The 24592-nt window shown below is 45.8% G+C and overlaps 1 protein-coding gene across 5 annotated transcripts in view; it reads left to right on the top strand.

Moving 5' to 3' along the window:
* NT5C3A (5'-nucleotidase, cytosolic IIIA) overlaps positions 1–24592 on the top strand; it is a 459065-nt gene that overhangs the window by 369033 nt on the left and 65440 nt on the right. For all 5 annotated transcript variants that reach the window (XM_086964804.1, XM_086964808.1, XM_086964806.1 and 2 more), the window contains one exon: positions 7202–7291. In XM_086964804.1, coding sequence (XP_086820930.1) covers positions 7202–7291 — 90 coding nt within the window. The remainder of the gene's footprint in view (positions 1–7201; positions 7292–24592) is intronic.

Genomic DNA, 24592 nt, shown 5'->3' with positions numbered 1-24592 from the left:
AATTCAGAGTTCATGGGAACGCTGCGTGCCGGATTGTTTTTCAAAAGTTATTCTTTCTGTTCAGGGGAGAACATCATTTCAGACAGACTCGCAAAAAATTGGTCTACATATTCAGGTGATAGTTCCACCAAGTTCGATAATGCTGTCACCTGGCAGTTGTGAGAATGATTGCTATCATCGATTTCAGGATCAGCAATGCTCGCAGAAGGTTGTACCTGGGTGATGTTGCTTTCATTTCTTGCTTCACTGCCACCAACTAATCGTAACGCAGGAGTTTCAACGAATGCCGTCATCAGGATTGGTAACCGCTGGGGACAACACGATGCATGAGCCGTTACAGGACTTAGCAAAGTATCGATATCCATTGGTACAGCTGATTGTAGTGCAAGACAGGTGTCCAACACGCATTCTTCTCCGCATAGCATACATCGAAGCACAGGTAAGATGCAGGTCTGCCAAATAGGTCTGAATGAAAGAAACCAGGTCATATTCAGATCTCTTAGCCGGGCTAATCCAAGGACTTTAGTTATGCGGTCCCGATAGCGTATTGCTAGGATCGTTTCTTCCATTGTCGCTGGAGTTATGTCTGCGTTTTGGCTTGCCATATCGGAGCAGAAGGGTCAAAAATAAAATACCTGCTACGAGTCCCAAAAGTAGTGGTAGGCCGCCAAAGACCGAATGGACAAAATTGGGAAAGATGCCCAGGACTGCTTCGAAAGGTGGTAACAGTCCCGAAAAAATTGTTTTAAATACATACGAGATACCACTGGCATTCGACATATTTAGGATTTGGCTTAACATTTCTACGAAATGCACGGGGCAATTTGTTGATAAAAGTGTATGTATCTCTGCAGTTGTCCTTGCAACTTGGAGATCATACGTCTCTTTTGATGACGTGATGGGCACTGTTGTCTGTAAAAGCACAGACTTCATTCTGCTTAAAGTATCAATTCGTATAGAAGAGATATTCAACGGAGGCCAAATCGGAGCCTCTGAGTCTCCAGGGCCATTTGGATACAATGCTTGCATACAGCAAGTGACCATGGAACTGACGCTTAAGAGATATGCTTTCCCTGGCACCAAGCCACAACAGCTGTGATCCGTTATTAGAACGTAACTCCCGTTAGAAAGTTGTCTAAAGAATGGCTTTATCTGTGTTGCAGGTGTGCTGTGCTGGTGGCATAAAAGGTTATTTGAAGTCCCCTCACAGGCCCCATGCAAGTTAATACCTTGGCACAAAAGTATACTGCTTAGTGATTGTTTACACTCATTACCACTAAGAAATACATTTTTGTTATTGTCACTATAACATGTGTTGTATAAGGTATTTTCCATGATGACTTAATGTATCCTTTACCCAACCTTTCATACTGGCCTGCTGGTATATACTTTAGGCAATTTTTAAATTGGAAAGTTGTTATCGGAATTGTGTTTATTCCGTGTATTATCCATTCAATGACAGGTCTTTCTGACATTGTCAATGGTAATCTCTCAAGTTTTTCAATGCTCAGGATTGTATAGACTGCTCCTTTCTGTGCCAAACTGATTTGTTTATCAGTAAGGTTAAAGATAGAAAACAATGACGATGTGTTGATTAAACGCCATGGCACATAGCCTGAACGCAGGTTTTGCAACGTCCAGCCTAGCTGTACAATAGAACGTAATTGGGACTGGCCTTGTTGTAACATTAGCAAGTCCTGGTCTATTATATCGATAGCAGAGGATGCAATACTGTCCAGTGAATATATTCTGGAGGACAGAGTCATTAACCCATTGTCCACAACAGAAAGTGAATTTTCCAAATTAATACGATCAATTTCTCGTATTTTCTCTGCTGTCTCAATTTGAGTCATTTTTCATGCCTCGTTGTAAGCAGCGTATATACTGGCCGCTATGAAACGTTTTGACACTGTTTGCGTGGTCCCATTATGAAATCGCGCAAGTCAGCACCATCTTTAAGTAAAGATAAGTGTTGCTTAATTTCTGCCAGTGTGGATGTTTGTAGCCATTCAAGGCATAGTTTCCCTACACTGTATGTTGTTACTATCCCTGGATGTTGTCTCTGGGAGTATCTAGGGTCTGGTCTGGTCATTTTTAACCCCTGTATTTTGTTCAGGAATCTGTCTTGACAGTTATTTGTGTCTGTAGGCCAGATTAACCACTTTTTCCAATCAGGATGTGTTCTGTTTTCATGTAAAATTTGGGATACGTCTATCTCCATATCTGTGGTTCATTATCAGGTATTGGCTTTGGAATAGACGGTTTGTTAAGGTCTTTAATCTTGGCTAGGCCAAGACAGGTCGTTTGTTGAATTGTGTCATTCAATAACATTATTTGTTCTGGGATCATGCAGGCTCGAAATAATGCTTCTAGGCCTTGTACCTGCCAATCTTTTGTACCCCAGATGGTTTTTGTTTCAATGTTATTTTTCCCGAAATCAAAACCAAATATAATCATTTTTTCATAAAATGCTTCTGAATATATCAATTTAGTATTTGTCAGCATGGTTTTTGTCCCCGTTTTATCCAATAGTTTATAATAAAATGTTTCTGCATCACTTGTGTTAAACCCTGAGAAGTATTGGAATTTCTCATAGAATGTTTTTGAACTGCTTTTAGGTGGAGTAGCACAATGGTTATATTTAAAAACATTTCTAGGTTGAACAGATTTATGCAAATAGTGGTCTGCATAATGGGTAAAACAGTACATCTGTTCATAATTCGATGAAACACAAAACAAGAGAGGAAGCTTAGAGGTGCTGATAGAATCACCCTCCTAGCAGAAATGTATAAACAATGGGATTCTATCAATGTGAAGGGGTGATAATTTTTATGATGTTTTATTCTTATGGGGTCTGGTGAGATACTAGGCTCTCTCTTAGGTCTAGAAAGATGAGAGCACAGTGTGCTTGTTAAAATACCCCTCACACACTAAAAAGTCCTTTAGTGTCATGCTTCATCATAGGGGTCTTCCCGTCCCTATAACGGGGTGGGGCGTGCTGCGACCAAACTAACTACGCGGGAGCACTTAGGTTGTGACAGAGGCTATGTGTAGGTGTAGGGGTGTCAGTGAAAGTGTAGGGACCTAACAATTGAATGAATGAATGAATAAAATATTTAATAGAGCGCACGGTGGCCGAGCGGCTTCCTGTCGCTAGGGACCTGATCAAGAACTCAGCGGAGGGGACCCAGGGAAATTAAGAGGGGAATGCCTGAAGAAAAAGGAAAGTTTTAAGGGCTTTGCGGAAGTGAGTGTAGATGGGGATGGAGCGAATAGAGAGAGGAAGGCTATTCCAGAACTGGGGGGCAAGGACTGAGAATCGGGTGCCCCCCGTTCTGGATTTGCGGAAGCGAGGGATGTGAAGAAGTGAAAGAGAGGAAGAGCGAAGAGTGCGAACAGGGGCATGAGAAGAGACAAGAGTGTTAATGAACAAGGGCGCAGATCGGGAGTGAGCCAGGAATGCTAGACAGGCCAGTTTGAAAAAGGATCTGAAACGAACAGGGAGCCAATGGAGTGATTTGAGAGCAGGGGTGATATGAGAAGATTTAGGGAGGGAGAGGATGAGGCGAGCAGCTTGATTTTGAATGGCCTGTAGGCGGCGGGATTCGTAAGCAGGTATGCCCACGTACAGGCCATTCCCATAGTCAAGGCGGGAGATGACGAGGGCCATGACTATGGATTTGAGTGCATCGGTAGAGAAAAAGCGTGAGATTTTCCAAATTAAACGGAGGGAAAGAAAGCAGGAGGACACAGCAGAGCTGATCTGACTGTGCATAGATAAGTCATGGCTGACTTTGATACCGAGAGTGCGGACAGAGGAAGAGGGGACAGGGGGGGGCCAAAAGAAAGGGGCCAATGTGCGGGGGTCCAGGGGTTGGAGGGGCCACCAGTGAGAACAAGTTCCGTCTTATCTGGATTGAGCTTCAGTTGGTTAGCGCACAACCAGTCAGAAATAAAGACTAAGGTGGAACAGAACTTGGGAAGAGAATCAGGGGTAGAAGAAAGATCGAAAACGAGCTGAAGGTCATCTGCGTAGTTATACACAGAGACCCCCAGCTCAAGAAGAAAAGTGATGAGGGGGTGAATATGAAGATTGAAAAGGAGAGGAGAGAGACAAGAGCCTTGGGTACACCACAAGTGACAGGGCGGGGAGGTGCAGAGAAACCGGGGAGATGAACTGCCTGGGACCTATCCTGAAGGAAGGACGCCAGCCAGGAAAAGGCCACGCCCCGGATGCCCGCTGCGCTGACACGGTCGAGAAGGATGGCATGGTCAACCGTGTCAAACGCAGCGGACAAGTCGAGAAGGACCAGGGCTTGGGGGAGATTAGAATCGGCCTTCCCCTTAAGCTCGTCCAGGACTGCGAGGACCACCATCTCCGTGGAGTGGCCCGGGCGGAAACCTGCCTGGTGGGATGCAAGGAGGCCATTCTCCTCAATATAAGAGGAGAGGCAGGAAGTGACATGAGCTTCGAGGATCTTGCCGAGGTAGGGGAGAAGAGAGATGGGACGGAAATTAGAAGGAAGGGAGGGATCTAGACCAGTTTTCTTTAGAATAGGAAGGACTATGGCAGATTTGAAAGAAGAGGGGACAGATCCGAGAGCCAAAGAGGAGTTGAGGAGAGCAAGAGGAGGCGCAGAGCAGTTGGTGAAGAGGGTTTTAAGAATACGTGCTGGCGCACAATCCATGGGGGAGCCAGACTTGATTTTGACCACAAGTTTTAGAAATAGTTCAGTGGAGAGAGGAGGGAAAGAGGAAAAGGAAGAGAAAGGACAGATGGGACGGGATTGAGGCACTGTAGGAATATTGGCTTTGATCTTTACGATCTTGTCGATAAAAAAAATCGTTAAGTGAGGAACAGAAGGACTGTGAGGGAACCAGGCTAGGGGTAGAGCGATCAGAGGTGGCAAGATTGTGGACCAGAGAGAAAATTTCACGGGGTTTATTAGCCTCGAGAGCTATTCTCTCAGAGAAATAGGCGGTTTTTGCCGCCAGGATCGCTTTTTTATATTCAGTAAGGAGTGATTTGTATTTGGTGCGCAATAAAGGACAATAGTTCCGTCTCCAGTGACGTTCCGACCGCCTAAGGTCGAGTTTGAGAGTTTTGAGTTCTGGAGAGAACCATTTGTGCGCGTCATGTGGACGAATTGCCTTGATCTTTCTGAGCGGAGCGACAAGGTCGCACGAAGAGGAAAGCCATGTGCCAATGGCGTTGACCTGGGAATCAAGAGGAAGATTGGTAAGGGTGGGAGCAGAGGAAGCCAAAGTGAGCGAGAGGGAGTCGAGGTCGGTTCGGTTCCAATTGCGGGCTAAGATGTTCTTCGGGAGGGGGGGCTTATCAACCGCTCCCAGGTGGATGGCGAAAGAGATGGAAAAATGATCCGACCAGACGCATGGGGAAATGAGAAGGGAAGAAACAATGGGGCGAGAGGACCAAATTTGATCCAAGATGTGACCCTGGACGTGGGTGGGGGCTGAGTGCATGAAGAGATACAAAAAAAGGGTTAAAAATTCCCTGGCTTAGTAGAAAAAAATATATTTTATTAACTTCTCTAGCTGGGAACATTAAAAAGGGGATTGTGAGGTAGAGCAATAGCCCGCGGCCCGAACGTGGCAACAAACAGGTTGACAAGCGGAGAGCCGCCGGGAGTCTGAGTTCCGGGCGTGAAGATATTTCCCCTGCCGCGAGCCTAGGTTACATTGCTCATTAGATGCATGTATGAAATTCCTCACATACAGGAGGAGAAGCACTAGAAAATGTTCCAGTGCTTTGGATACACATACAGTCGTATTCCTTTTTAATTACTTTTTCTTTACTTCAGATGGCAGTGATGCCTTAGTGTGCTTCACCCATGTGAGGTAATTGTAATGGTCCTGATAAATGCTGAGCTAATTTGGGCTCCCTATAGCAGAAACATGTTGACCTATTATTGTTTTCTTTTCTAGGACTGGGTGGTTCAAACTAACACAATCACCAAATTGTCCGACTTTTTCACCTATATTTTAATGAAGTTAGAGCTACCCCCTCAATAAAGTAATTTGTCTGGGGAGTCGCCCTTACCTCTTTTAACTCACTGATTCACTTTTTCTTAAGAAAAGAACCCAATGAAGACAAATGGCAACCAACTTTCTTGTTGGTGCCTGAGGGCTCTTTTTTCTTTACTTTGTGCATGCAACTTAATTTGGGATGAATGGCTATAGTTTGTAGAAATTTTATCTGTAATGAAAGAAATTGACTAAGTTTTTCCTTCTTTTTAGTCACTCTTCTGTTGATTTATATGTAAAGTTCCTTAAGGGGTATAAGAGTGGCTTTTGAGCCCTTTCTCTCCTGTTGTTTATATACATATTATCGATTATAGTCCTGTAAGGGCATAGAATGGTAATATTGATTATGGTTCCTAGATAAACACACAACAGGGGCATTAAGGGGGTGCTGTCATCAGAAGTAGGTTGTGTTTACTATTCCTGCTTCTTTCTGGTGCCCAAGAAGGATGAAGGCCTTCATCCTATCCTACACCTGCACCTTCTCAACCTCTTGAAAAAGAAGACATTCAAAATGCTCACATTAGCTCAAGCCCTGTCTGCCCCTGGAGACTTGATGGTAGCATTGGACTTGCAGGACACATACTTTCACATTCCTGTCCTGCCTGCCTAAAGGCGCGACCTGTGGTTCACGGTGGGCTCTGTGACTAGTTTTGTACTCTGTGTCCAATGCTTCCTTTAGGCTCAGTGTAAAGGAGAAGTGCTTACTGAGATGCACACAGCCCATCCCATGAACAGTAATGGGGTGGGTGTGGCATTGTGGCCTATTTCACACTTGCGATGGTAGGTATGAAATTTTTCAATGCACAGCAGATCTCCATGCCTTCCTCCAAATTCCGTTAGGATCACTGTTTAATTTGACCAATTTCCCTGGCCTAGTGTTTTTTCTGACCCCCATATTCCAGTTCCATCAAAATACGAGTGTTCCAACTGGTTGTTACTGAATCAATTTATGGTAAAATTTGGTAATGATTGGAACAGGCACGGGTGCGTTAACAAACAAGTATCCTACAGGTATTTATAACCAGAATTAACAAAGCAGACGTTGGCAACAATAAGGGTTGTACCAAATAACTGGTAATGTATTGCAATTAAATTACAAAATGTGAGAATTTGAAAGATTATCGCAAAGCTTTGTTGGTTTTTCATTTTGTTCTAGGTATGTAAAGTCGCACACACTACTCATCGAACAGCGTTTACGGAAGGACAAAGTTGCAGAAATGGTTAGAGAATCGGATGTTATGCTCAAGTAAGATTTTTTTTTTGGGTGTTGTGTACTTTATTAAAACCCACAGCCTTTATATTGATGAGCAGTGTTTTTTTTTAAATATTTTGTTTTGAATACACAGGCCCATAGCTAGAAGTGTATTTTTAGAGGGCATGGCCTTCAACTATGACCAAGCATTAAAGCTGTGCACTGTAGGTACATTCTTTCACAAATACTGGTTTGTACTACTTATATGTTGACCCCAGGATATTGTGGTATAGGAATACGGAGGACAGAATATCAAACAGTCAGTGTGGTGTCTGGGTGCAAAGCAGCCTGTCGGCCATGGTGACAAATCACATTAACATTGGGAAAAGGGTGCGATTTTTTTTTTCTTCTATTTTTTCTTTAATAAACATTTCCCTTAGCATCTACTCTCACTTGCTCCTCCAATATTCAAACCCCATAACACTGGTGTAAGTTCTTGGATTATAGTGAGTGTGTATAAAGCGTGATAGAAGCATTGATAACTCAATCTTGTTACCATGAGACCCTGTGGAAGCAGTAGCATATCCATGATCTAGCTAAGAAACACATTTTGAGGTCTAAGCTATTTGGGGAATTGCAAGAGGTCCGATATAGTTTTCTCTTCACAACTGTCGGATCCATATGGACTCATTGCTTACCGGTCTCCTGCACAATCCGTAAGAGCAACAAGCATATTTGAGGGGCGTTGTAGTATCTCTAAAGATCACGGCAAGCCAGCCACCACCACATCGCGGGACAGCATCATCATCTCAGAAACTCTCATCCTCTGATCTCCCCAAACAAAATCATCTAGCTTCTTCTGTAGGCTCATAATATCATCCATGGCAATGTGGGTGGGGAGTGTCTGTATGAGGCATAGCAGCATAAAAAATATTTTAGCCTTTACTGTGGCTAATCTTTCCAACCTTTTCAGTGGACAAGGTGCCCTTTACTCAACTCCGTATGTTCATCCTGTTTAGTGTAGCTAAGGGATCACTAAGGGTAATGCCTAGATATTAGATAGATCCTGGAGCGCACCAAAATGAACAAGTCACTTGCAGCAAGTGACTTGTTCATTTGGTAGACTTGTACAAGAGTGTGGTGGAACTCCACCACCCTCTTGTATTTTAAAAGGTGATGGAGAGCTGACAGCAACATCCCAGTATAGTCATTATGATGAACTCATTCTCTGCAGAGAGGGTGTTTTTCCTGAAGGCAAGCTGAGCTGTAGCAGGGCTCTACCTAATGGTGGTCACAGAAGGATTCATTGTAAGAGCAAAAAGTAAAGGGTACAATGGGCTTCCCGGAAGCTCTTAGATCTACCACCATTTGCAAGTATACCGTTGACTGCTCTTTAAATGCATAGAATACTCAGCTGTTGAATTGCAGTCCAGAGGCTTATGTCCAGTATCATCTGCAAAAAGCTACAACTTACTTTGTTTATTTTAGACCTCCGATATGCTGATGATCACCAGGATTGTTTCCTGATTGTCTTTTCAGTCAGATGTTCAACTCTTTGAATATTGTTGTGAGTTTGGCATTCCTTAATAAATTCAGACTAGTCTTTGCCAACCAGCTGTCAACAACAATCAGCTGACTGCATCAATCAGCTCAGCCATGTATTTGCCTTGTGGGCTATCAGAATTTCAAGCAAATATCCTTGAACGTAAAGGATCCTAACACACCGAATAAGAATAGAACTATCCGAGACACCTAGCTGTAGACATAGTCTTTCGCATGAAATCGAATAAAAGCAAACTGTTGCAGATGTGGAATAGGTTCTACCCTACTCGACTTTTTGCACCCTACTCCTCTAAAGGAAGAAAATAAGGGAATGCTAGCCATATTTATGAGAAGGTAGGTCTACAACAACACATTTTGACAAAAAAGGATCCTGGTGGCAGATTTGTGCTGTCCAAATTTGACTTTGCAGGAAGTAAAGTAACTCTGGGTTTTACATATGCCTCCAGTGCAGATAAAGACCGATTCCTCCTTTATACTTTACTCTCCCTTACTATTTGTTTTGAGGGTGCGGTCCTTCTGGGGAGTGGCTTCTACTTGGTGTGATTTGCAGAACTTGACATGTCAGGCCTTCACTGCTCTACTACTGGAGTGGCTAGTATACAACTGAGATTAACTGTCAATGACTATGTCCCATTGATGCATGGTGCATGACATCACCTTGATTGGAACTACTTTTATTTTTCTAATGGACATCACAAATACACGCATGTAGATACGTTTTTTGCCAGGAGGTAGTTGATGGGGCACATGCAGCAGGTACAGATTGGGAGCATAACTTAAGCCATGCTATGAGTTGGGAAGTAAAAGTGGTAACTGAAGTGTACCTCTGCTTTGGGTGCCCTACTGTACTGGTATGTGGAACCATAATGCTGATTTCTGATGTCATAGGCAAAAACTGATAATGCCTGTCGCCATGACATAGGCCTGTCTCACAGATTATGGTGTTGTTGAACCGGGATGGGCTACTGCCTTCACCAGGAGTTAAGCAGCACGAGTGCGGTGGTTGCAGCATACTGTGTAATGGTCAGTAGGAGTGAACAGGTCCTTTAACCTGTGTCACTGAAGTGAGGCCTACAGGCTCACTCAATTTAAAGTTCTGCTGCTGTGTGCGTAACTCTCCATGGGCTTACATCGGTTTGGTGTGTAGTACTTTGCAGTGCAGGAGTGGTGTATCTGTGCTCGGTCTTTGTGTACCTGTGAGAGGTACATCACAAGGATAATACAATACTGTGAACTTCATGCATGGTGGATGTATGTGCTGGATGTATGTGTGCCTTGGTCGTACAGTACATGAAGGGTGCAGTGTGTGCATCTTAAGTACATGTGCTGAATGTTTGTATGCCTATGATTGGTACAGTACATGAAGAATACTGTGCTGTACAGTGGGTGGAGTTTTTATAGATGTACTGGGTGCATATTTGCTTGTGATGGTACAATACATAAGGGGCCTTGGGTTCCATTTTGGGAGACCCAGGACAGAACAGTGAAACATGGAAAGGAGGTAGAGAAATCTCCCCAGGCAGATTTGTAAGCAGGGTGAGGCACCCACTGGAGAGGGGAGAGGCAGGCTCTACCTGCATGCTTCAAAGGGTGCTCTTTGATTCAGTGAGCGGTCACAAGGAAGGGGCCTGGGCACATCTCCGGAAGAGCATGGGGCTGAGAAAAAAATCATAAAGAGTAGGGCTGGGGACCTGGCTAACTTTTAGATAAACATATTACTGTGGCTGACATCCAGGTGTGAATTCTAGTTACTCCCATTAACTGTTGTGGGGCTGTCTACTTTGGAGTCACTCCTGCTGTGGCAGAATTCTTTCAAAAGGAAGAAGCGGGCAGAGGAGTGGTCACTTAAAAATAAGCAAACCACCAACATAACCTTCAAAGACTCAGACTCTAAATCGTATTTGGTGTCTGGAAATAGACTTTAAGAAGGGGAAGACCCCAAAAATTGTCATCTGCCAAGCAGTCATACAGGCAGTGTGAGGAGTGGAAGCTTATGCCTGTGACTAGGACTGGAGGCCAAAGCCTGCTATTCTCCCTACTGTGTGAGGAGAAATCACCCAGGGTATCCATGCCCACTTGCCCTGGACTCTGAAGCACCATCCCCTGCCTACGTGCCAAGACCAGTGTGCCCTGGGAAGAAGAGGAGAGCATTGGAGGGAGTGAGGTCCAGTGGGGAATCCTATTGAGTGAATTTACGTTAGGATATGTGAGGAAACTGCTGCTGTATTGATCAAGTTGTTGCCCATGTGCAGGACAAAGTCGGCAACTGCTGTATGCCAGGAGACGGCCTCCGTAAAGTGAGCCATTGTCAAAGCTGAGCCGATCAGGCCGGTGCACCGTTCCACTGAGGATTGGCGACCCCATAAGCCAGGAGGGGCTGCTGTGCGGACACCTGCTGTGTCGAGAGGGTCTGTGCCCGTGTACAGTAGAGATGAAAGGCCTAGCCAAAAGTTTGTACTGTGTCCCAAAATATCAGAGGAGGATTGAGGCCACAGTGGGAACCCCATATGCATCTACCCTTGGAAGAGGGATCCTCACCTGGAACTTCTCATCACCTTGCCCCTGTCATGCGAGAGATCAAAAATACTTAGCCTGCAATGAGGAATCTACTGTCGTCGCAGGAGCGTGAATGCGTGTGAGTGGAGTCTTGAGAGTCTGACTACAAGTTAGAATACCCTGGATGTTGCCAACAGTGAATGGGGAATAACCACCATCACTAGAGCGAGAAGGAGCTGGAACAGGGAACCTCCAAGAAAACATTAGAGCCCTGACCTTAGGGGGATTGCGTACTTGTTTGTGAATTTCATATTTTACCTTTGTGTTAACAGTAGAAGTAAAATATGTCTCTTTTTTCATTAAAGTTAGTATTTGACTAGACAATTATTTATTGCTGCATGCATTTTGAGTTGAAAGCATGTGTTCACTCCCCTGTAACCACACCTCCCCCTGAGGGGAGCCTTGAACTGCTTGGACCACGCTATTTCTGAGAGTCAAGTGCTGATGGGAAACTTGACCCAGTTGCTCAGAATCCATAGTACGGCAGCCCCGGAATATCAGGAGTAAAAGGCCTCGAACTCTTTCCTGTGCCCAGTAAAACCTACTGCCCTGTAGCCCTCTGAGTTTCTGACACTTTTCTCACTGCAGGGACTCCCCCATGCTTGTTCGTCATCTGTGCCACTCTAAGCACTGTTTACTGAAGGATCCGGTTAAAATTCAGGAGACTCAACAGATTTGGGACTTCCTCGAGGGACCCAAAGATAGCTCCACTTCCATGGCTACTAACTGGGAAGCACGTAAGGCAATTATTAAGGATGAGGCGGTAGCCCAGGATGCACATATGAACAGAGTAAGGATACTGGAGATCAATATGAACCAGGAAAAGCTGAGGTAGCAAGAGATGGCCAATAAGGAACACACAATCAGTGAGGCAGATTAGGAAAATGTGAGGTGACTCTTTTTGCAGACCAGTTAGATGGCATGTATAATGTTATGTTATGTTATGTTCTGTTATCCTGATTTATTGAGCGCACAGATGCCCCAGCAAAGGGGCGTCCTGGCGCTAGTGCAGAACAAAAAAACGGACAGGAAGTAGGAAACACAACACAACGGCAACAGAACTAAGGGGTTACGGGAAAAAGAAAAGTTTTAACAGCCTTCCTAAAAGCAAGGAGCTCATCAATGGCACGGATGTGGACGGGCAAGGAATTCCACAGTTTGGCGGCAAGGACTCGAAAGGAGCGGCCGCCAATCCTGGATCTCTTGAAACGGGGAACAGTAGCAAGGTGGAGAACAGAAGACCGCAGAGAGCGAGCTGGAACACAAGGAGAAATGAGTTGCTGCAGAATCTGAGGAGAAGAAAGCTTAAGGATTTTGAATGTCAAAATCAAAGATTTAAACTTTATTCTCTGTGCCACCGGGAGCCAATGGAGATTAAAGATGGTTCTCCTAGCTGAACAGAGTTTAGGCAAACCAACCAAAGCCCTGGCGGCAGCGTTCTGGACGCGTTGGAGACGGGAGAGCTCAGCCTGATTGACTCCAAGAAAAAGAGAGCTGGCAAAGTCTAATTTAGACAGAATCAAAGCTTGCACAATGAGTTGACGTGTAGGAGCGTCAAAGTATTTAAAGGTGGACCGAAGCTGACGCAAGATTCCAAAGCAAGATGCAGCGGTCTTTTTAATGTGAGTGGAAAAGCTCAGTTGGGAGTCAAACCAGACCCCGAAGTTTTTGACTTAAGTTACAGGGGTAGGGGTAGGACCGAGCTCACGTGGCCACCAGCTGTCGCCCCACAGATGAATTTGTTTCCCCACAATGAGCACCTCGGTTTTTTTAGCATTCAATTGTAGGAAATTGTCATTCATCCAGTGGGCCACAGATATGAGTCCCTCACGGAACTTGGCTGCCTCGAGATCGGAAGCCCCACTAATCGCAACCGCAAGCTGCGTGTCGTCCGCGTAGGACACGATGGAGAGGTTCCCACGCATGGAGACATCAGCCAGCGGCTGGACATAAAGGTTAAAAAGAGTGGGGCTTAAGGCCGATCCCTGGGGGACGCCCTGGGCAATCGCATGAGGTTTGGATTCAAAGGGGGGAGTGATGACCCTGAAGGAGCGATCAGATAGAAAAGATCTGAACCATTCAAGGGCCAGCTTATCCACCCCCGCCTCAATCAGACGTTGGAGTAAAATGTCATGGGAGACAGTGTCGAAGGCGGCACTTAGATCGAGGAGCACAAGTGCCGCCGTGTGACCTGAATCCTCCAACATGCGGAGATGTTCGGCCATATACAGGAGCGCCGTCTCGGTGCTGTGACCGGGCCTGAAGCCATTCTGCGAGGGATCTAAAATATTCGCAGAATGGAGATGTTTTGCTAGAATAGTATTAACATGGGCCTCAGTCAGCTTAGCAGCCCACGGGAGGAGAGAGATGGGGCGATAGTTTTCAGCTTTTTTAGGGTCCAAAGCAGGTTTTTTCAAGATAGGAATTACCTGCGCCTGTTTCCAGGCACCTGGTACAGAGCCCGAGGACAGTGATAGATTGATAAGTTTACAGAGCGGGGGAAGGCAAATGGAAGATTCTCTAAATTGTGAGGGCCGCAGGGGATCTTTCGGGGAACCTGATTTCACCCTAATCGTGAGTTTGTCAAACTCCTCCGTAGAAAGCTCCGGAAGATAGGATAGCGAAAAAGTAGTTTTAGAAGTTGCTGTGATAAGCTGCCGGGGACCTGTGGAGCTGGGAAAGGCTCGATAAATTCCTTCCACTTTATTGATAAAAAAAGCGGCCAAATCCTCACAGTGGGAGGCAGAGCAGATCTCAGCGGTAGAGGCTCTACAGGCAGTAAGATCTTTCAGTGCTTTAAAGATAAGCTTACTAGGGTTGGAACTAGCACTGAATTCACGTGAGAAGTAAGAGGCCCTGGCCCTGCAGATGGCTCTATGATATGTCTTGATGGTGGCGAGGTACAAAGCTTTCCTGACCGGGTCATAAGACTTGCGCCAGGCTCTTTCGGCTTGTTTGCAAGATTTTTTTAAAAGTCGAAGAGCATCATCATACCAGGGACTGGAATGGCTGTGCTGTTGTTTAGTCAGGGCATGAGGAATAAGCTTGTCCAACGCATTACTGAGCCAGCGGCAATATAGATTATAGCCGGACTCCACATCCGTGAAAGGGGCCAGAGGGACTTCGGCTAAAAGCAGATGGAAATCATTAAGTTTCAACTTTTTCCACGGGCGCCTGGAAATAACAGGAGTAGGGGCAGCTACAGGAGGATCTTTAAGTGAGAGATGACATTCAATTAGGTGGTGGTCAGTCCAAGCCATAGGTCTGGGAGGCAGGACTTTGACCGATGTAAGAGAAGTAAAAAAAGGGTCTAGGGTATGACCACCAATATGTGTGTCATGAAGAACTAGTTGAGAAAGTTGGAGAGCCTCCAGGTCAGCACAAATGCTACTGGCCGCCGAAGAACAGGGGGAATCAAAATGGAGATTGAGATCCCCGATTATGTTAAAATTGGCCGTCTTTAGGGCCAGGGAGCTAACTGCCTCAGGAAGAGCAGCCCTGAAAGCAGCGTCAGGGCCCGGGGGTCGGTAGATAAGTAAACCAGAAAAGGAAAAATGCGGGTTAACGGAGACAGAGAAGTAGGCACTTTCGCAACCCACAATATCCATAGGTTTCCATGTACAGGGATACAGTCAAAAATCTATAGTAAAATACAGGCCAACAATTATTAACTGCTCGCCTCAAGGTGCAACACAGTAAGCCACGCTTACTTGAGATTACCGGTGAGGAAAATTAGCTGATGAGGCATGAAGAATGAAAGGTCAAGAAATGTTGGCATTTTTATCAAGAACTTTACACAGCAGGAGATTAGCCCACTGAAAGGAGTAAGAATAAACCTCAATCCAAAATCCATTCTTCCGGGCTGAGCTTAACTGAGCTCCGGACACGGGATTTGGATTCCCTGATCATGGTAGCTGAGCTGATGTTACCCATAGGTGACCTAAATGCTGTAAAATCTCCAGTCCTGGATAGGTATTCTGCAGAATTTTAACAACCTTTTCAGTCCCTCCTCTTACTAAACTTTATAATATCTTTGCAAAGGTCACTTCAACTAAGGCAGAGGCGGATGTCCCCAGTATCATAGACTCTGTTAAATCTCTTAAGACTATTGCCCTTTTAAATGTTTAAATTCAACTTTTTACAAAACATATTTATAATATTGTAGGTTGAGTTCTGTGTCAAGCGGACTCCTGCAAAATTGCCAAGTGAGCACGTACCTCCCCACCTTATACTAAACCCTCCAGAACAAATAATAAATCCATGAACAACAAAATCAGATTTAAATACCTCGTCCTTCAAACAAGGCTTTCTTGTTCCCTCCTTTACTGTAGATAAGTGCCTCATTAGGCCCATTGACAAATGCCCAGTGTAGCATTCTCCTGATACAGCGTGGAAGACTTAAGCAAAAGAAAGGGCGCAAGGAAAAATGACCTAGATGTAAGGAATGTTTTGGTGTGGCCTAAGTTGACCGGTTGTTCTCAAAATGGTCATAGATCCCCAAGCCTTGGTTATGTCCGTATTCACTTTCTTCAGCCATAGTTAAAAACTTACACTGTTTGTATCCCCCGTTACTGCTTTCCTGAGGAGGTACCTCTAAATATTTGTCTCATGGCTTTAGATTCTCTGACACTTTGCTACACACGTATGTGGTGCTTCTCACCTCCATTCTTTGACACTTCTTAAATTCTGATTCTATGGCTACCTCTTCTCGTCTGAAAGCCCCAAGAGCTTCTTGGCCTCCTTCACTAGTCGCACTGTGATGTATTTGGCCTCAAGTGGAACTACAGTTGCTCGGGGATGGTCCAATGGTGTTGAATCTACTTGGAGTTCTGTTCCATCACCACTGCTGGTACACGTGTCTTTTTGCCAACATAGTTGCTGCCAAATCCTGATATAGCTCTACTTAACTGCCCTTGGAAAGTATACGTTGTGCCCGACCTGCCTTCCTTCAGCAGTTGTTCTTTTGCTGGTTATGAAGAAAGCTTCACAACTATATATCTCAGGTGATCAGTAACCCTGATAGATTTCTGGCACACACTATAAGCTAGTTTGTTAGATACTGTGGAGAAGTTGCCTTTGCCAGGATCTTTCTAAGAGTGATTCCGACACATGAATGGATGAATAAATGAATATAGATTTATAGAGCGCATGGCTACCAAAGGCCTCCCAGCGCTAGAGACAGAGACCACACACAGCCAAAAACGATCAGAGAGTTCCAGAGAATAGCAGAGTCTTCAGTAGTTTACTGAAGGAGAGCTAGTTAGCCTCAAGTCTGACATGGTCTGGAAGTAGATTCCAGCATTTGGCCGCAATGAGGGACAAAAGACGTCCCCCACTCTTAGCTCGGTATACTCTGGGAACCGTTACGAGATATTTATTCTCCGAGCGCAAAGATCTTTTAGGGAGGTAAAGGGAGATGATTGATTGAAGAATCGGAGGGGCCCTGGCTGAGAGTGACTTCTGAGCAATGCACAGTGCCTTAAACTGGATTCTCTCAGCCACCGGGAGCCAGTGCAGAGAAGCGATATAAGGCTGGCACAATTCCTGCTTCAGAACCTGCATAAGAAGACGCGCCGCACAGTTTTGTACAGTTTGCAATTTTTTAATGGTTGAGGCTGGGGACCCTAGGTAAAGCACTTTGGCATAGTCAAGCCTAGGGGGGGAGGGTGCATCACCCCTAAGCATTTAGGCCAAAATGTGCTGATGTCCATATTAGTGCTCTTAAACAGGAACATAAGCTCGGTTTTAGCTGCTTTCAACTTTAGGAAAGAGTCATCCATCCAAGCGGAGACATCTATCTATATCACCTTTTAATGCTCCTTTTCTCCGATATTTGATTGAGATATTGTCCCTCCTGGACATCTTTTGTATTTCCGTGCATTCATCCGTGAGGGATTGTACTCAAGACTCTGTTGTAGAAGTAATGATGGCTTCACTAGTGTTCGACATTAACTTAAGCATCTACTATTTCCACTGTCGAGCCTAGGCCATGCATATCTTCCTTGAGGTTGGTCATTTAATTTCTAGGGTGTGTGCACAGCCTTAAGAGACCTTCCAACCGGATATGTTCCAAGTCCTCTTTGAAATCAGCCAGGCAGGTGACAAGGTCATCCTTTTTAAGGTAGGGTCCCTGCATTGTTGCCATGTGGTTGCCAACTTTTCCTGTTTGGGTCTGCTATATAGTCGGAGTTGTATATCTTAGCATTGCACAAAATAGTAACGCTGCATGTGTTTCATTGTTTTTGGTGCATAATACATTGGTAGAGATCTGCTAACTAGATATGCCCCTGAACCACTTTTGGGACACTGTCCATGCAATAAATGACTGTTATAGCCAGCTCAAAACAGAGAATGTGAGATCCCAGCAAAGGCATCCTATATTCAACAATATTAGGGGTACCAGGCTCCCAGAGCCTTGCAAATCCATGAGTTATAGTCCACCTAGCTTTTGTTAAAGACAGGAATGCATCTTACCTCAGGGTCAGTATTGGATGCAAGCCTTCTGTCCCAGATAGCACAAAGCTTGTTGCCTCACTTTCCATCTGAAGAGGAGCATATACAGCTTAAGATTTAAGCCAGTGTAAACAGTGCCATTGCACAACAGAAGTTCCTTGGTTGTGTGTTGTATATATTTCCACATTTCTTAGTGTAATCTTGCTGCTCCAAAGATCCGATAACGACGGGCTTCCAGAGCAGCATCTACTCTGATCCCGGGGACTCACAGCAGTGCCATCAGTCTCCACCAGTCTCCACAAGTAAATAAAAGCGCCAAAAACCGAGCGCCCACAGACTCGAACCAACTCCTCAGGCACACGCACGCCGGGAGCTTTTAGAAGCACTTTCTTTTCAAACTTATTGTGATTCTGTTTGAATATTCATTGATTCTGTGTGAATTGTTAGCCTACCTTAAACAGCCCAGAGCGCGCCTAGCGCCGGCTGCAACGACTAGTGAGACGCCATTCCGGCGAGATCTTGGGCCACGCCCACTTTGCAGGCCACGCCCCCTCCGCCACAAGTAAATAAAAGCGCCAAAAACCGAGCGCCCACAGACTCGAACCAACTCCTCAGGCACATGCACGCCTGGAGCTTTTAGAAGCACTTTCTTTTAAAACTTATTGTGATTCTGTTTGAATATTCATTGATTCTGTGTGAATTGTTAGCCTACCTTAAACAGCCCAGAGCGCGCCTAGCGCCGGCTGCAACGACTAGTGAGACGCCATTCCGGCAAGATCTTGGGCCACGCCCACTTTGCAGGCCACGCCCCCTCCGCCACAAGTAAATAAAAGCGCCAAAAACCGAGCGCCCACAGACTCGAACCAACTCCTCTGGCACACGCACGCCGGGAGCCTTTAGAAGCACTTTCTTTTAAAACTTATTGTGATTCTGTTTGAATATTCATTGATTCTGTGTGAATTGTTAGCCTACCTTAAACAGCCCAGAGCGCGCCTAGCGCCGGCTGCAACGACTAGTGAGACGCCATTCCGGCGAGATCTTGGGCCACGCCCACTTTGCAGGCCACGCCCCTTACAACAGCTTCATTATGTGTTGTCACTGGAAGCGCAGCGGACGAGCGCAGCGGGAGCGCCGTTTGCACGCCGAAGGCGCGCCTAAGGCAAGCCCGTCTGCGCCCGTCATCGCCAGACCATCGCCTCTCGCCAGTCCCCCTGGTCTAACCAGACCCCACCAGTTCATTCGGTATGATCGCAAGGAACTCCTTGCCCTGAACTCTAACCAAAGATGCCCTGATGCCACTGGCATCCTGGGCCACTCGCCACTCCACTGTGATCGATGCCATTTCTCCACAAGCATGCCCGCTCGAGTGTGGGGTAATTGCACTACAACTACTACCCCGCTCCTGACGATACTACAGCTCAACGTCAGATCCCTCTCTAAACACCACCTCGAGGTAAATTCACTCCTACAGGAGGAAAACCCTGACGTCCTGTTTTTGTGCGAAACATGCCTACGAGATGGCATAACTACCATCCCTAACCTGACGCTCCCAGATGAGTTTCACCTGGTCACCATAAACCGTGAAACCCGGGGCGGCGGCATCGCAGTCATCTATAAAAAGCACCTCACCTGCACTTTTATCAAAGAACCTCTCCCAGACTGCGAATGCGCTCAATTCAAAATCAGCATCAGTCCTCAGTCTACGCTATCCGGCCTTTACATATATCGCCCACCAGGCCAGGCCTCAAGGTTCATTGACGCCCTCCTTGATACTTCCACGGCGCTTATTACCAAATCCGCCAATTTCACCATACTAGGTGATCTTAATCTGCATTTTGATTTAACTAATGACCATACAATTTCTCACCTTCTTGCAGACCTTTCGGCACTACAACTTAACTCTCTAGTCCATGCTCCTACCCACATAGCAGGCCATACCCTAGATCCGATCTTCACTAACATCCATGAGGCAGTCACGGAGACCCCCTCCCCAATGGGATGGACGGACCACTACCTCGTTAAACTTATGGTTCCTGCACCACATCGGCAGTATAAAACTGAATCCAACCAACGCCTAAGAAGACCTTGGCACAAGCTCTCCACTCCCGCTTTACATAAAACCTTAGGTAATTTCCACTGCGATACTAATCAGGAGATAGAAGCGACCTACACCTCCTTCACTACCTGGATTACCAATGGCCTCGACACTCTCATCCCAGCTTAACTGACTAAAGGACGCAATACGCCCTCTAATCCATGGTATGATGATACCCTCAAAGCGCTTCGTAAGGATTGTAAAAAAGCCGAGCGCCAATGGAGAAAAAACTTTGACAACCAGGATAAAGCAAATTATTTATCCAAACTTAAAAGCTACCATAAAGCCATCCGATCCTCCCGCGCTTCTTTTTATGCTAACAAAATTAGCTCCAATCCGAACCCATCTAAAGTTATTTTTAGGCTAGTCAAAGAACTTCAAAACCCTAGGGCGCCATCTCCAAAAATCTCATCCAACGAACAATGTGAGCAGCTTGCCACATACTTCGTTGAGAAAGTTCAAAAAATATATGCGACCTTCCTGCAGAACCCTCCTCACTCCAGAGAGCTTACAACCACAGTCCCCACCCGTATCCCTCTCACCCAAATCCCTGCCATCACTGCCGCTGAATTGACCAAATTATGCAGGAAGGTGAAGTCTGGGTCCCCAGCTGATCCGATGAGCCCCTCTCACTTCCTGGACTCATTGGATCTTTTTCTACCTCCCATGATGGATATCCTCAATCTCTCCTTTACCTCTGGATCTGTACCTATCGCTTGGAAACAAGCGTGGGTATCACCAATAATCAAGAAACCCACCCTCGATCCTTCCAAACCGGAAAACTACCGACCAATATCCCTTCTACCCTGGATATCCAAGATAGCAGAGGCCCATGTCAACGGCATTCTCTCGAAACATGTGAACCGTCACGGAATTCTGGATCCATCCCAAAATGGCTTTCGAGCGGGCCATAGTACTGAGTCTGCCTTACTGGCCACCACCGAACATCTCCGGACGATCCTAGACTCCAGGCAAAGTGCTGCGCTGATTCTCCTAGATCTCAGCGCAGCCTTTGACACGGTATCCCATGACATCCTTCTGGAACGTCTGGAGATGGCCGGTGTAACTGGCCTCGCTCTTTCATGGTTCCAATCCTTTCTTAAGGACAGATCCTTCAAGGTATCAGCCCCCCCATTTCTCTCTAAATCTCATCCCATAGCCCAAGGAGTCCCCCAGGGTTCAGCGTTGAGTCCCTCCCTCTTTAACTTATATGTCCAGCCGCTTGCGGATGTGGCCAAAGAGTGGGGACTTACGCTGGTCTCATACGCCGACGACACCCAGCTGGTCGTCACCCTCTCGGAAAGCCCGTCCACCGTGGCATCCAAGTTTAGAGAGGGCATGGCATCAGTGGCACAATGGATGACGGACAACTACCTCCAACTTAATGCCGGAAAAAACCGAGGTGCTCCTCCTTGGCCGTAACACCTGCCTATGGAATGAGCACTGGTGGCCGTCATCCCTTGGGACCACTCCATCCCCTAAAAACTGTGTAAAAAATCTGGGAGTCTGGATGGATGCCAACCTCAGCTTCCAGTCACATACTAAAAAGGTGGCAGCCACCTGCATAGGGCTCCCAAGGAACCTCCGGCCTATACTTGGACTCTTTGACTCTAAAGCTCGCCAGTTAATTATCCAGGCAACCATTTTGTCCCGCCCGGACTATGCCAACGTTCCTCTACTGGGAGCAAACAAAGCGGAAACGGCTAGGTTCCAACGTATCCAGAATACGGCGGCCAGAACACTGGTCGGTCTCCCACGCAGATGCTCAGCCAGAGCTACCATCCGCAAATTACACTGGCTGCCTGTAGAGCACAGAGTGACATTCAAAGCCCTTATCACGATCTTTAAGATCGTCAAATAGGGAAACCCCCCTCTGTTGCGAAATCTGGCCCGACCCTACGTCCCCGGCCGCGACCTGCGCTCCTCTAATCAACTCCTCCTGAAAGTCCCCAGAATCAGACTCAGTCGCACTGGTGGCCGCTCCTTTAGCGTCCTGGGGCCCAAACTATGGAACGATCTCCCCCTCAGCATCCGCTCCATAGATTGTCTCCCGGCCTTTCGCAAAGCTATCAAGACCCACCTCTTCCCCGCTCTATAGGGCCCTTATCCTCCCCTCCCCGTTCTGTAGGAGTTAGTTTGTCTCCTAGCGCCGGGACACCCCATTGCTGGGGTAGCTGTTGCGCTTTACCAAACCTAGAAATTAGAAATTAGAAATAGCACCACAGCCTTTCACCTCATGGGCCATGATCACTGCAAGGCCGCTTGGGTACCTCCTCCTCTTCTTCATCCGTTTTCTGAAGGTTCTCAGCATTCCTGCTAAACAGGAGGCACATCCAACTTGTTTCCCTGGTAAGGATCATCTAGGTAGCTCTTTGCCTAGACACCAGGGCCCTTATTTATAAGGGCCTTGCGTCAGTTTTGCGCCGCCGGTGCGTCACTTTTTGTGACGCACCAGCGGCGTAAAATATGCGCCTTGTTGCGCCATATTTAAAAAGTGCCTCATCTAGGTAGATGCGTCACTTTTTAAACCCCTGCACCACATTATACCTGCGTCAGGTATAATGTATGCAGAGGGGGCGTTCCGCCGCAAAAAGCCTCGTAATAGTGACGCAGTGAAATCTATGAGATTTCACTGCGTCACTTTTAGGATGCTGTTGCGTCAAAATCTTGCGCCTGCCTCACAGGAGGCGTAACACTGATGCAAGCCCTTTCACATGGGGCTTTCCCCATGTGAAAGGACGCATTGCTGGAGTTGCGTCACTTTTGTGACACACTCCAGCAATGCGTCACTTTTGCGCTTACAGAAACGTCAGAAATACTGACGTATCTGTAAGTCCTTGCGACATGATGCGTCATACATTAAATATGACGCATCATTGGTGTCGCAAGGAGTGCGCAGTGAAAAGTGACGCATCGCTGTTTTCATGCAGCGATGCGTCACTTTTCATAAATGAGGCCCCTGACCTGCCGCAGCCTACACTCAGTAGGTGATGGTTACCATTTCAGTACTCAGCTTAGTCAGCCGTAGCACCAACCATGGTCAAGGACAGCTTTGCACCTCCAGCCCAAAGATTATAGAGGCCTCTTTGTGCTCACAGCCTGATCACATCTGCATTTCCATCTTATACAGGGGGGATTTGGCAATGCACATTTTTGCTGTAATGATTTAACTTAATCGAACAGTTAAAAAGAATCTAAAATCCATCTGTGCTTATGTTTTAGTGGTTCGTTGACTCTTATTGCAGATCAGTTACAGCATAGTTGACTCAGAGCTCATATAGAGAGCACTCACTCGGCCATAACATTGACACTCCTTCAACCTGGTCTTTATGCACACAAAGGAACATCATTTGGAAGCTGACAAATCTCTTCCCTCTTTTATCATGCAGATTCTGAACTCTTTCTGAACTCTCACAATGCTAATGGTCTTGTTAATTCACTGGAAGGTAATATCCTTCATCCTTTGGATCTTTCCTTGTAGGGAAGTCTGGAAGTTAGGAAGTCTGACCATTTACATTACTGGTTTGTACAGCAGTGAAGATGCTTGATTTGTCTTTGCCGACTGCAAAGCCTCAGTTCAACATCCTGATGGCCATGGAACCCCTTCTGCTATTCAACGAGGCATTGCTGGAACGGGTACTGCTTGGCAGAAACATTTTTTGGGTTCAGCAGTTCAAAGAGATAGCTGAATGCCATTGGCCTGCACCATTGGTTCCCAAGTTCTTATCAGGATATCCTCATGTGGAGAGCTGAGTGGTTCATTTGTCATCTGCAAAGTCAAACACCAATGCTTTTTTACATTGCCTCTTTGTACAGAGTTTGAATAACCAGATTTCATAGGCAAAAAGGCTCTTGCTTTGAGCATCTTAGCCCTGCACACCGCCAACGGCTCCTTGGACAGTATGTCCATGCCTCATGAGAACTGGCAAGGATAGATGTGTTAGTCTGCCATATCACATGAAGAAGCCTCTTTAAGATCTGGTGGATGACAATCTGGTTGCCTCTAACAAAATCTTAAATATGGCTTGGATTTGGTTGATATGGTGGCCCAGTCCTTGAAAACAAAAGAAACACTGGTTCCTTCGGATCACTTAGAAAAACTAAGTTTAGGGGTCCGAGGAACATACCCGGCATTTGGAATAAAACAAACAACAAATTTTAGAATAAAGAGAGATATTTTATAGTGCAAAATCTAATCGCAGAGAGGAATACATTCCAAACAGTGGTGCTACTTGTGGCGGCACAGTGCAAGTGATATGGTGATAAATTGAAGAAAGTGCATATGTAAGAATTGCAATGGTCGCAAATGCAGTTATAAAATTATACTGTGAGATATCCGCTTGTGTACAAGTGTAATCTGTCCATGATTTAGTTGTGGCCAAGGAAAAGTAAAGTTGACGTTGTGGTCTTAGAATAATTTGACATAAGTCTTCATCAAACAATAGAAACAGGTAGCAATCTATAAAATCAATGATTATGCCCCGAACTACATGTACAATTTCAATTCTTTATTTCAGTATATTTCATACCATAAAAAGCACATAAACTCATCTCACATTTTGCAGTTAAAACACAAGAAATAACTGTAAAAAACATTTCCATCAATTGAGATAACCATAAAAATTATAAAATAACAGAGACATAACAAAAGCTAGGAGAGGTCCGCTCTCGTACCTGCAGCAAATAAT

This window comes from Lissotriton vulgaris, chromosome 4_1 (assembly GCF_964263255.1).
Source record: "Lissotriton vulgaris chromosome 4_1, aLisVul1.2, whole genome shotgun sequence".
In the NCBI taxonomy this organism is placed as follows: domain Eukaryota; kingdom Metazoa; phylum Chordata; class Amphibia; order Caudata; family Salamandridae; genus Lissotriton; species Lissotriton vulgaris.
This window is presented reverse-complemented; position numbering and strand designations above follow the sequence as displayed.